The 14,161-nt window shown below is 42.7% G+C and overlaps 2 protein-coding genes across 2 annotated transcripts in view; both read left to right on the forward strand.

Annotated features, from left to right (window-relative positions):
• LOC119413712 (serine/threonine-protein phosphatase 6 catalytic subunit-like) overlaps positions 1–4,472 on the forward strand; it is a 12,229-nt gene extending 7,757 nt beyond the window's left edge. Inside the window, exon 2 of the mRNA XM_037680766.1 lies at positions 3,776–4,472. Coding sequence (XP_037536694.1) covers positions 3,776–4,024 — 249 coding nt within the window. The 3' untranslated portion in view covers positions 4,025–4,472. The remainder of the gene's footprint in view (positions 1–3,775) is intronic.
• A 9,007-nt stretch (positions 4,473–13,479) lies between these two features.
• LOC119413713 (golgin subfamily A member 1) overlaps positions 13,480–14,161 on the forward strand; it is a 52,676-nt gene continuing 51,994 nt past the window's right edge. The window contains exon 1 of the mRNA XM_037680767.1: positions 13,480–13,732. Within this exon, the coding sequence (XP_037536695.1) occupies positions 13,604–13,732 (129 nt within the window). The 5' untranslated portion in view covers positions 13,480–13,603. The remainder of the gene's footprint in view (positions 13,733–14,161) is intronic.

Raw genomic sequence — 14,161 nt, forward strand, 5'->3', positions numbered from 1 at the left:
TTTATCCAGGTAGTCTCATTGAGTCACAAGGACTCATTTTCAAGAGACCTGTTTGGGAGCAGATGGTGGGGTTAAGGGCTCAAGGGCCCAGAGTGGGGCAAATGAGGGTGGAAGCATGTGGGTGTTTCACCTCTTCCACCCACATTTTTTTATGTTGTCAGTCCGGGGACTCAAACCGACAACCTTCCGATCACAGGCCCACCTTCTCCAACCTCTGCCCCATCACTACCCTAATTAATGCTAGTTGAATTTAAGTAGATGAAATTTTACCTAAAAATAAGTGGAAAAAAATGCTAAAGTTTGTTGGAGAATCTGAACCTAAACAGCTAAGAAACAAAATGTTAGCTAAAGGCTAAAAGTAGAAGGCTAGCAACAACATAAAATTAAAAATTTAAGTAAAAGTTGAAAAAGGTCAATGTGTTCAAATGTTTTGGTGTCCATTTTGAATTTTTGATTAGCTTGTGTTGTTGATGGATCTCAGCTTCTAGCACGCAAATTTTAGCTCAGAGTGTCTGAAAAGCAAGGTTTAAGTGTTATTATTTAAAAAAAATGCAGCTTCCAGAAATAGTTCCTTTTATAAATGTACACCCTGCTTTTACAATTATTGCTGCTAAAGTGGAATAAAACCAACGCAGAGTACCTTAGATTTGCATTTGAACTCAAACAAATTCAAATAAACATTTATGACAAAGATGACTTTAGTGATGACTTTTTAAAATTACGTTAGCACTAAAGTAAGATCTAATTCCATCAATGTCATGCGAGTGAGATTAAGTTTCATTATGGAAAGTACTGGGATTCTTTACAGGCCTGTTTGTTCTGTATCAGGTTCTTTTGAGTACCCGCTTTGGTTTATCTGATAACTGAAGAACTTTTCGCTGTGAGAAACTTAAACTGGACTCTGATCCCCAAGTTGCTCCAGATTGAAGCAACCGTGTGTGAAAACCTGAATAAGTCAGTAAAACACGATTCCCAACACTTACCCTGCTGTGTTAGATTTACTGGAATCAGGACTCAGATTTTTTTTTTTAATTGAACAGTAGCTGCCTTCAAGGTTAATTTAAAACAGATTAAAATTGCCAGAGGTGTGTGTATGAGTGACGGTGGGGGCTGTAACAGGCTTGATATAAAAATTCACTTGAACTTTTTTTCCTGGGCAAACATCTGGCATGTAGACACCGGATTAGAACCATCAGCACAATGGCTGGTCTTCTTTTGGCAAAGTGAAAACTGAAATCCACAAAGTCGACTTTCAGAGTGTAACATCTGTACGAGAGTACCTTTATAGATGGCTCTAAAAACGCCTAACAATTAATGGATGTATTTATAGTTTATTTTATCTCTCCTAGATAGCATGGTTATAAAACCCAACATGTTTTATTGTATTATAACAATGAAGAGCTTTGTAGTAAAGATTATTTCTTTAAACTGTGATAAAGCACAATGGACATAAACAGAAGTTTAAGATAAGAGCTTACTGACAAGGGTCTGAAGGAATCGAATTAGCTCCGCAGTTAGCAGGAGATTGGGTGATTCTGACCCTTGAGTGACTGCAGGGAGTTTGGGTCTGCTGTAAATACAGCTGACCACAAGATGGTCGGTCTTTGAAGTTTTCTTAAGTACTTAAAGGAAAACAACTTTACAAAGCCTCATCCACACATCTCTACAAACTACACAAGACTCACCTCAATCATTATAACTCCCATAAAAGCTGGAATAAATGTACAAACCAGATTCCAAAAAAGTTGGGACACTAAACAAATTGTGAATACAAACTGAATGCAATGATGAGGAGGTGCCAACATCTAATATTTTATTCAGAATAGAACACAATCACAGATCAAAAGTTTAAACTGAGAGAATGTATCATTTTAAGGGAAAAATCTGTTGTTTTCAAATTTCATGGCGTCAACAAATCCCAAAAAAGTTAGGACAAGTCCATTTTTACCACTGTGTGGCATCCCCCCCTTCTTCTTACAACACTCAACAGACGTCTGGGGACAGAGGAGACCAGTTTCTCAAGTTTAGAAATAGGAATGCTCTCCCATTCATGTCTAATACAGGCCTCTAACTGTTCAATCATCTTGGGCCTTCTTTGTCGCACCTTCCTCTTTATAATGCACCAAATGTTCTCTATAGGTGAAAGATCTGGACTGCAGGCTGGCCATTTCAGTACCCGGATCCTTCTCCTACGTAGCCATGATGTTGTGATTGCTGCAGAATGTGGTTTGGCATTATCGTGTTGAAAAATGCAGGGTCTTCCCTGAAAGAGATGACGTCTAGATGGGAGCATATGTTGTTCTAGAACCTGAACATAGTTCTCTGCATTAATGGTGCCTTTCCAGACATGCAAGCTGCCCATGCTACAAGCGCTCATGCAACCCCATACCATCAGTGATGCAGGCTTCTGAACGGAGCGTTGATAACAACTTGGGCTATCCTCGTCCTCTCTGGTCCGGATGACATGGCGTCCCAGTGTTCCATAAAGAACTTCAAATCGTGACTCATCTGACCACAGAACAGTCTTCCATTTTGCCACACTCTATTTTAAATGACCCCTGGCCCAGTGCAAACGTCTTAGCTTGTGGAGCTTGCTTAGATGTGGCTTCCTCTTTGCACTTTAGAGTTTCAGCTGGCAACGGCGGATGGCACGGTGGATTGTGTTCACTGGAAGTATTCCTGAGCCCATTCTGTTATTTCCTTGACAGTGGCATTCCTGTTTGAGGTGCAGTGACGTTTAAGGGCCCGGAGATCACGAGCATCCAGTAGAGTTTTACGGCCTTGACCCTTATGCACAGCGATTGTTCCAGATTCTCTGAATCTTTTGATGATGTTATGCACGGTTGATGATGATAAATTAATATTCTTTGATATTTTACGCTGGGTAACACCATTCTGGTATTGCTGCACTATCTTTCTGCGCAACAATGGTGGAATTGGTGATCCTCTTACCATCTTGGCTTCTGAGAGACACTGACACTCTGAGAAGCTTTTTATACCCAATCATGTTGTCAATTGACCTAATTAGTGTTAATTGGTCTTCCAGCTGTTTGTTATATCCTCAATTTCCTTTTTCCAGCCACTTATTGCTACTTGTCCCAACTTTTTTGGGATTTGTTGACGCTGTAAAATTTTGAATCAACATATTTTTCCTTTAAAATGTTACATTTACTCAGATTAAACTTTTGATCTGTCATCTGTTATATTACGAATAAAATATTGACATTTGCCATCTCCACATCCTTGTATTCAGTTTTTATTCACAATTTGTTTAGTGTCCCAACTTTTTTGGAATCCGGTTTGTATTTATTTTTTTAATTTGTATATAAAGGTGTTTAAAACCCTTCCCACACTATTACAATATTCTAAACAATGTTTCTAAACGCTCTCAAAGGGCTCAGCATGTCATGATTTCTCTCTGTCAGCCACCTGCAAGCTGTCTTGGCCACGCCCACTTTTCTACTCTGCACACAGATCAGCTGATAGCTGTTCAGCAGGTGCTAAATAACTTTAAATAATTTATTTTAAATAAAATTCCATGCTGATCATGTGGGTCGTCCATCAAACAGCCAGTTGTGGGTCATTTCCATTTTATTTTGAAAAACCTCGATAGAGCAAATCCGTGATAAAGGAACTGTGAAGTAGCGAGGGACCACTGTGTATAGAAATTATTTTGCCAAATCGTGTGTCAGAAACATTTTATAGTGATTAGACATGTCCAACTGATGCGTTGCAATGTCATCAATTAAACACTTGTGTGTGTGTGTGTGTGCAGTTTGTTCACATCAACAACCTGAAGCTCATCTGCAGGGCTCACCAGCTCGTGCACGAAGGCTACAAGTTCATGTTTGATGAGAAGCTGGTCACCGTGTGGTCTGCTCCCAACTACTGCTACCGCTGTGGCAACATCGCCTCCATCATGGTCTTCAAAGACGCCAACACACGGGAGCCAAAGCTCTTTAGAGCTGTGCCCGACTCTGAAAGGGTCATCCCCCCCCGGACGACCACGCCTTATTTCCTGTGAGCAGGAGACTGAGGCGCAGCACTCATCCCCCAGTGTTTGTATATTACATTTAGCATCTTCATAGTGGATTTCTTGGTGCCAACCGTTGAGTTGTATTCACTTCCTGTGCATTAAACGCCATTAGTCCACAGCTTGAGTCACATCGACATGTTGCAGTGAAGAACTACCGCTGCACATCACCACCATGCTGAAGGACTCAGAAAGCTGAACCGTGTAAAATGTTCATATTTATAAATCTCCATTCTCCCTCCCAATAAAGGAAGAGTCACTGCTGAGCAAGTTGCACATGCAGCGTTGTATAGATTGTTCGGTTTTATTTAGTTACGGCCACATGTTCATCTGGACGCAAGATAAAAGCACTGCACAAACATTACAGTCCTCTTCTAGACCGTCGTGTCGGAGTGACTAATATGACGATAAACAATAAAGACGAGAGTTTACGTGTAAACAGTTGTTGCTCATTCCATCTTTTGGTCTTTAGTCTACGGTACTTTTTAAAAATGTGTGTACATTCTATAAGCTTTGTGTGCGTATGTTTTCATGTTTACACAAAATAAATGCTTGAAGTTAGCCCATGTTGGACCATAGCTCAAATGATGGGGAGGAAATGACACATTTTTTGGAGTGATGAGCTTGGAGCCGATGACCCCGTCCCTGAGGGGTTTGAGTTCTGGACTGACAACAGGGAGCGCTAGTAGCTTTTGGTGCAAGATGTTTAAGTGGGGAGGAGTTACACTGCGTAGAATTTGTTTGTTTGCAGGGTGGGGGCTTGTCAGGTTCTGGGGAGGGAACAATTTTATCCACCACCAGTGGCAATGACAAAGCCAGGGGGTGGCTAATGGTGGCCTTGGGCACCGTAGATCAGTCTTCACCCCAGTCAGTCGAGTAAACAACTTGAGAGCGATCTAAAACTAGAAGTTTTCTTTAATGGTCATGTCTTCAGGGCAGCACGGTGGTGCGACTGGTGGAGCTGCTGCCTCTCAGCGAGCAGGTCCCTGGTTCAAACCCCGGTCCAGGGACCTCCTGGGTGGAGTTTGCATGTTCTCTCCGTGCATGCGTGGGTTTTCTCCTGGCACTCCAGTTTCCTCCCACAGACCAAAAACATGCATGTTAGGCTGATTGGTAACTCTAAATTGTCCCTAGGTGTGAGTGAGAGAGTGAATGGTTGTTTGTCTCGTTTGTCTCTATGTGTCCCTGTGATGGACTGGAGACCTGTCCAGGGTGTCCCCCGCCCCTCGCACAGTGATTGCTGGACATGGGCACCAGCGACCCCCGTGACCCAAAATGGAATAAGCAGGTAAAGATAATGGATGGTCATGTCTTCAGGTTTGCAAACATCTGTCTTTGCGTCCATCTTGGATTTTGACATGGCTAGTACCTTTTTTTTACGCAGCTAAATGTTGAAGTGAAAGATGGCGCGTTGCTTATTTTTCAAACTGTCCGACTCTCAAGTTTGACATCTACTATACGGCAGTAGCCATCTTTGATTTTGCAACCCAGTATTTTGTGGAGGCCGTCCTGCCCAGACGCACATCAAGATGGAAGTTGGTACCTCCTTTTATTTGTCAAGTTCAGGACAGAGTGCATCTCCTATCCTGAGGCCAAACCTTTGGTTTTCTCAGAATTAAATTATTTTTGTACTTTACAATAAGAAGTCAGATCAGGGGGTCAAACGGTGGTGGCAAGCATGCTGTATATAATATATGGTGGCTCAAATAATCTCTTCTGTTTAGATACATGGCAGCTTGTCCTGAGCTGGTTCTGCTAAAGGTTTCTTCCTCATGAGGGAGTTTTTCTTTCCACTGTCGCCTTCATGCTTGTTCAAGATGAGAGTTCTGTGATGGAGTTAAACTCAAAGCTGCTCCTCAGATAAATAAAGTTAAATTATTATTTTTTACATATGAATGTTTCTGTTCAGTCCCTGAGACGACTTCTCTTGTGACTTGGAGCTTTAGAAATGAACTGAATGGAAACTGTAAAACATAATTTCTTTAGCCAAGTAAGACCAACATTATTATTTGTGATTTGCTTCTCTGAGGAACGTTTTCATGTCAAATAAAACGTGGGGAGCTCCGGTGCTGAAACCAAATCTTTGGACTAGAAAGCTTTGATGAGAAACTCCTGAAGATGTCTGTCCTGTTCTGAAAACACAACACTTCCTAAAAGTCCTGCTTGTTGAGTCTTGTCTCGTTGTTCTGTCAGAAACTGAGGTTGGTACTAAAAGTAATCCTTTTCAGTGTTTTAAAGAATACGTCAAGTGTGAAGATGTTACAACACAATTTTAAAATCATTTGACGTTAACGGCTCTGTAGAGTCTGAGATGGAGCATGAAGTCTTTTCCAACAGTTGCATGGTCTGACTTTTGGTTGAACATTCTGAGATGTCCACATCTGACCTTTAACCCCTCCCAGATTGATGGCTCATTGCTGATGTCTGTCCATCTTGGGATTGTGTTAAACATCTGAAAGCTCCAGAACAGTAAAGTTTTATGAAGCACACTGATGATTGATCTACAACATCTTTCTATTGCTCAGATTATTCTTGTAATAAATATTTTTGCTCAGCTGATCTAAAGTGGAAGCTGCCTCAGTCCTCCAGAGGACCGAGTTCTGAATCAAAGCATCCGCATCAAGAAAAATAAAATGCAAGGTGACCTTAAACTGATGCAAAACTTTACGATCAAAAGCTCATCCGTCCATCATCTTCACCCGCTTCTTCTTTTTTGGGTCATGGGGGACACTGGTGCCCATGTCCAGCAGTCACTGTCCGAGAGGCGGGGGACACCTGGACAGGTCTCCAGTCCATCACAGGGACACACAGAGACAAACGAGACAAACATTCTCTCTCACACCTAGAGATAATTTAGAGTTACCAGTCAGTCTAACATGCATGTTTTTGGTCTGTGGGAGGAAACTGGAGAAAACCCAGGCAGCACGGAGAGAGCATGCAGACTGCACCCAGCTGGGATTTGAGCCCGGGCGGCTGCTTACTGAGAGGAGGCAGCTCTACCAGCTGAGCCACCATGCCGCCCCTAATCAACAACCATTTAAAAATATATACATTTGAGCAGATTCTCAGACATCCAACATCCTAAGGGTTAAAAAATAAGTTTCCACCAAAGAAGTCTAATAGTTTTGTTTTAAACTCTAAATTATTTTTGATGCAGCACCATCTGAGAGACTGGAACGACTTAGAGGTCTACATTTCAGTAATAAATGTTTTAGCACGTTAAATGACTCCACAAAACATGAATTGTGTGAAAGTTTTATAATTTACAGTGAAATGCAATAAAAGAGAATAAATGCTCACAGTTCCTAACAACTACATCTAAGCTGCTTAAAGTGTATTAAAACATTTTCAACAGGAGAATTTAAAGCAATAAAGGATTTTAGTCACTCAAACCTCTCATCATTGATCTTTAAGATCGATGCATTATTAACACTCAGATTAGTTTATACATCTCTAGACATGTACTGTTTTTGTACAAATTTACACTTTGGGTATAGGTAAATGTATTGATACATTTTATGTACTTGATTTTATTCCTTGTTTTTATTTAGAACCTTTTAGTTTCAATTTTTACTTGACATGAAAATTAGCCAGAAAGCTATAATCTGACTATAATCTAATAGTGTGTCTCTGTACTCTACTAATTGGTTTTAAACACACCTCCTGCCCCTGAACATGAGAGGATCTGTGGTGGAAGTGGTCTCCAGCTACAAGTACTTGGGTGTACACATGAATGACAACCTCAGCTGGAGCAACAACACCACCAGCCTGATGAAGAAAGCTCATCAGAGACTCTACTTCCTCAGACGGCTGAGGCGAGCTGGTCTGGGAAGCTCAGTCCTCACCTCCTTCTACAGGTGTGCAGTGGAGAGCATCCTGTGCTCCAGCATCAACGTGTGGCATGGAGGCTGCACAGCTGCAGAAAGAAAAGCTCTGCAGAGAGTGGTGAAGGCTGCACAGAAGATGTTGGAGTCAGCCTCCCCACCATCACAGACATCTACACCTCCAGATGCAGGAAGAGGGCCACCTGCATCATGAAGGACCCCACTCACCCAGCACACACACTTTTTGTCCCGCTCCCCTCAGGAAGGAGGTTAAGGAGCATTAAGTGTAGAATCACTAGACTGAGGAACAGCTTCTACCCTGAGGCTGTTAGACTCATGAATCTCTAACCAGAATAATCACTGTGATGCCACTTGATTGTTGATATGTGCTGCTGATTATCCATGCTGCTGATCTCATGCTGCTGTGTTCATTCGTACTCATCTGCTCACACAGACTCATGTTCGTGCCGCTGTTGTTTGGTGCATTGTTTTTGTACCATTAGTGCTTAGTGTATTCTTGGTTTAGTGAATGGAGTATATTCTTAGTTCATGACTCGAATCTTACTAATGTTTTTCTTTAAAAAAAAATTATTTTTTTTTGTTGTTGGATGTAACTGGGACCTTGTGTACATAGTTTCGTTCCACCTCATGTACCACATGTGATGTGAATGACAATAAAAATTATTGCATCCTTGAATCCTTAATCGTTTTCTGTATATGGTCCCTGATAAATGACAAAGTAAATTAAAATTATAAAGAAATTTAAGAACTATAAAAAATATTAACTTCAACAGTCAAAATGCATCAGAAAGTTTAAGGTAATTGTCCAAAGCATTTATTAATATTTATCAGGTCTCTCTTGTAAATGAGTCCTCGAGGCTCAATGGGATTAACCTGTCTGAATAAAGACTGAATGAATTAAATAACATCATTTCTGAGTTGCTTTGTGTTTCTGTATTTCCAGTTTTTGCCTGTAGGGAGTGGTAGATACCATTAACACGCCTTCCTCGTTCTTCGTTATTTTATTTCCTTTTTTATTTTTTTATTTTTTTACTTTATTGAACACTTACCCTGAAGCATGCTCAATCATCCAGGTAGAAAACCTAAAAAAGTGAAGTCTGGTCCTCTCGACATTCAAAAAACAAAGCAACAAAAAAATGTAGAAACGTTTCGTCTTCCTCCGTCTGAGGTGCTGTATTCAGCTCAGTCTCTTAAATAGCACCTTCTCAGAGTGGCTCAACCAGTTTTGCTGCTGACAACCAAAACCAGCTGCTCACATGGTCAAGAAGGACCATCAGCCTAACAATGGATCATTAGCACCTGATGGCTGCTTACTGTTCACAGAGGGTTGAGTGATACTAGCAATCACAGCATTGTAAGAGGGGGACAGTTGAACCCGGAGGCCTCCACCCCTGTTTAACGATGGACGATGTCTTTTCACAAAGATGGCCTCCTTTACCATCCATCCATCCATTATCTTTGCCCGCTTATTCCATTTTGGGTCACGGGGGTCGCTGGTGCCCATGTCCAGCAATCACTGTGCGAGGGGCGGGGTACACCCTGGACGGGTCGCAAGTCCATCACAGGGACACATAGAGACAAACGAGACAAACAACCATTCACTCTCTCACTCACACCTAGGGACAATTTAGAGTTACCAATCAGCCTAACATGCATGTTTTTGGTCTGTGGGAGGAAACCGGAGTACCCGGAGAAAACCCACGCATGCACGGAGAGAACATGCAAACTCCACCCAGAAAGGCCCCTGGACCGGGATTTGAACCAGGGACCTGCTCGCTGAGAGGCAGCAGCTCTACCAGTTGCGCCACCGTGCTGCCCTGGCCTCCTTTACTCCTCTCTCAAACCATTGTTCCTCTCTGTCCAGGATGTGAACATCTTCATCCCTGAAAGAGTGACCGCTGGCCTGGAGATGAGTGTAGACCGCAGAGTCCTGGCCTGATGATGTTGATCTTCTGTGTTGGTCCATCCTTTTGGCCAGTGGCTGTTTAGTTTCCCCTTTAATCACTAGATGCCTCATTGGCTGCTGCGGCGCAGGATTTTCAGCCGCCATCTTGAAACGGTCGTCCTTATTTGGTTAAAGCAGAAGATGTCTCAGCACTTCGCAGCTTATTTCTGTTCAGATCGACGGACTGTTGACGTCAGGTCTCGGGGGATAACTTTTCACAGTAAGATGAACATATTATTGTTAGTATTTTGTGAATATAATATTACTGTACTGTATTTATGTCCACCAGCTGATGTGATGTTCAGTGTAACACGGTGTTCAGCTGCAATGAAGCTGACTGAGATCTGATGACAGGAATATTTTGCTAACAAGCATACTCACTATTTCAGTAGCTTTGGTTCATTATCAACAGATATGTATCATAATTGGAGTTTTGTTTAAGTTCTAGGAAATTAAAAAATAAAACTAGGGAGAATATAGGAAATAGAAAATAAGCTTGACCTCCTCTGTACAATGTTTTTGTGTTGACACAAATCTCCTGTTTTCATTTTGAAGGTTTCCCAAAGAACAAGATGTGAGGAAGAGGAGGAAGTATCTTTGAGGAGGATTCATCTGAGCAGTGAGGATTTTAAACTGGAGGATTTTGATCAAACTGATCAGACTGTCCGACTGAGAGATGGTGTGGTACCATGGGTTCACCTTCAGAGAGTAGGAGCATCATTATAAGTTCATTAGAGTTCATAAAGTTACATATTTTATTGTGAGTCACAAGGTGAGACACCTCCATGTGTTTCTATGAACAGGTAACTAGAGACTGTAAAGTTCATATTCATGATGTTTTTTCATTTCAGCTTGAAAACTGCAGGACTACAGGAAGTGAACAAAAGCTGCAGCTGCTCTGTCTGTGACCTCTCAGGAACGTGCACGTCACACACACAACCTCAGGAACGTGCACGTCACACACACAACCTCAGGAACGTGCACGTCACACACACAACCTCAGGAACGTGCACGTCACACACACACAGTCTCAGGAACGTGCACGTCTCACACACAACCTCAGGAACGTGCACGTCACACACACACACACAGTCTCAGGAACGTGCACGTCACACACACAACCTCAGGAACGTGCACGTCACATACACACACAGTCTCAGGAACGTGCACGCCACACACACAACCTCAGGAACGTGCACGTCACACACACACACACAGTCTCAGGAACGTGCACGTCTCACACACAACCTCAGGAACGTGCACGTCTCACACACAACCTCAGGAACGTGCACGTCACACACACAACCTCAGGAACGTGCACGTCACACACACAACCTCGGCCTCATGATGTGAGTATTTCTATTTTAAACTTTTATTTTTCATCGACCCTTTATTTATCCAGGAAGTCTCATTGAGTCACGAGAACTCATTTTCTAGAGAGACCTGTTTAGGAGCAGATGGTGGGGGTTGAGTGCCTTGCTCAGGGGACCAGGGTGGGGCCAATGAGGGTGGAGGCAGGTGTGGGTGTTTCACCTTTTCCACCTCATTTTGATGTTGACGGTACCGGGAGTTGAACCTGCGACTTTCCGATCACAGGCCCATCTTGTAACCTCTGCTCCACCACTCCCCCACATGACATCATATCATACTGGTCATATTAAAATCTCACTGGTTTCCTTCCAGATGTGTTAAACTGGTCCCCTGATGTTTCCAGGTGTGTGTGGTCAGTGGATGAAAAGCCTGGCATGAACAAGATGATGCTGGAGATCATGATTTGATGAGAGCTCCCACCTTCTACCTGTGAAGAACAAGAGCAGCTCAGTGAAGGTGCTGAGAGCTGCAGAGAGGCTGATCCATGGAGCTTCAACACAGCAACCTCCAAACATGTCCACCCTCACACACATCGTCCATGAAGACACTGGACCACAGCACAAGATAATAAGACACTGATAACAACAACAACAATGATTCATACAAATTTACATTTTTTTATTGTTTGTTTGTTTTACAATTGAAAAACAGTTTGTTATCCACTGTTGTCATCACTCTTTGTTAAAATCCAGGTCTCTCTTGTAAATGAGTCCTATTGGCTCAGTGGGACTAACCTGTATCAATAAAGGTTGAATGAATATAAATATATACATAATGATTTATTCAACCTTTTATTTATACAGGTTGGCTTCATGGAGCCACAAGGACTAAACCCCACCAAGAATATTTAAATACACTGAACCATGTGTTCAGCTTTAATGGCTGTACTCCGAAGATTTACAGAGGAAAAAATGGTGAGAATGAGTTTAGTATTCAGCTCTGACTGATTAAACCACAGATTCTTCACTACTCCTGAGAAACAGGTTACACTGAGTGGAGCTGTCGACCGTTCCAAGATGGCGGCCCTACGGCTCGTCTGCGCCAATAGGCGATAGCGTCAATGCGGGATCTAATGTTTATATGATATCTATGGGTGTAAGACTGTGCAGCACGGTGGTGCAACTGGTAGAGCTGCTGCCTCTCAGCGAGCAGGTCCCTGGTTCAAACCCCGGTCCAGGGGCCTTCTGGGTGGAGTTTGCATGTTCTCTCCGTGCATGCGTGGGTTTTTTCCGGGTACTCCAGTTTCCTCCCACAGTCCAAAAACACGCATGTTAGGCTGATTGGTAACTCTAAATTGTCCCTAGGTGTGAGTGAGAGAGTGAATGGTTGTTTGTCTTTATGTGTCCCTGTGATGGACTGGAGACCTGTCCAGGGTGTCCCCCGCCCCTCGCACAATGATTGCTGGACATGGGCACCAGCGACCCCCGTGACCCAAAATGGAACAAACGGGTAAAGATAATGGATGGATGGGTCTAAGACTGATCACCAATCAGTAGCCAATCAGTGTTTGCTCTCTACAAACGCCTATTCTCCAGAAACGCCCACTTTTACTCTGCAGACAACCCCTTCTCGTCCAATCAGCAGAGTCTGCGTAGTGACGTCAGCAACCATCTGTGTTGGGTGATGACGTGTAGCTGCTAGCTTGTCAGACGAGATTACCGACTTTTTAAGCACTTGTCACCGAGACTGCCACTGTTGACGCTGTTTAGGAGGACGAAAAGAAAAGGTGTTGCTGTTAAAGACACGAAGAGTCTTCGTGCGGATGTTTAGCTGAAGTTTTAACGGTAAGAAGAAAAGGCGAGTTCAGTGACAGCACAAGCTAACGAAGCTAACGCGGCTCGTTGTTGTGAGGGTCCGAGCTAGCTTTTGGATGAGAAAACACTTCTCTAATGAGACTAGTTTAATTTGAAGTTTTCCACAATGTGTACGCTAAATCGTCTGCACTTTAGTCGAAACTGAAGTGAAGCTCCTGTGCTGATGTGTGCCGGAGGTTTGTGAGAGGAACACCGGGTCGGTGCAGTTCCCAGTACAAGCGATGGTTCAGCTGACTGGAGTTCCCAGTCTTTCACTCTGAAACCACTGACCTGGCAGGCTTGGTGTCAGTACAGTGTTCAGTATACACAAACAGTCTTATTTTTATAGTAACGCAAGACAAGAACAGGATCTTGATGTTTAACTGAGATCATTTACAGCTGTCTATATGTAAAGTGAAACTACAGTTCAAGTGTTTTGATGGAAGTCCTGTTCTTTGTAGATGTAGCAGAATGGACCCACGACACCAAGACGTTTTTAAGCAGCTCTGCACAGAAACCTCTGTTTCAGCCTCCAGAACCAGCAGCTGTAACTCCACACCTGAACCTCTCCAGAAACTTCAGGTTGCTCTCCAGTAAAGCTGCTGAAGAGACGAACATGTTTGCTAAGCTGAAGAAAAAGATCGCAGAGGAGGCAGCCACAGCACCTCGCGCTGGAGTACGAATACCACGAACCATCAGCAAAGAGTCCATCACTTCAGTGGGAGCAGACTCTGGGGATGATTTTGTAAGTACTCTCACATCTTACACCGTCTCCTGCCAGATGTTGTTAAACTTGCTTTCTGTTTTTCTACCAAACATGAATTTTTGCAAACCCAGCTGCTAAATTATAAACAGTACCTGGTAGACATGCCCAAACTAACATTTATTCAAGATTTAAACTTCTCTTTCTGAGCTTTATAGTGGACGAATAACGATGTGAAGTTGATACTTGATTAATCCTCCCCCCTGGGCGGGGCGGGGGGATTTGAGGCATCCACATGTTTTAATTAGACAGAAAAAAAGACACGCATGAAATAATCAAAAAAAGAAGCAGAACACACATTTGGAAAAAGACATGCACAAGCTGGTAGGGAGTACTACATTCATGATTAAACTATACATGTATGTACGTATATATACATATACATGCATACATATACCGGTACATATACAT

This window comes from Nematolebias whitei, chromosome 8, assembly GCF_014905685.2.
Source record: "Nematolebias whitei isolate Nwh7 chromosome 8, NemWhi1, whole genome shotgun sequence".
Taxonomy (NCBI): Eukaryota; Metazoa; Chordata; class Actinopteri; order Cyprinodontiformes; family Rivulidae; genus Nematolebias; species Nematolebias whitei.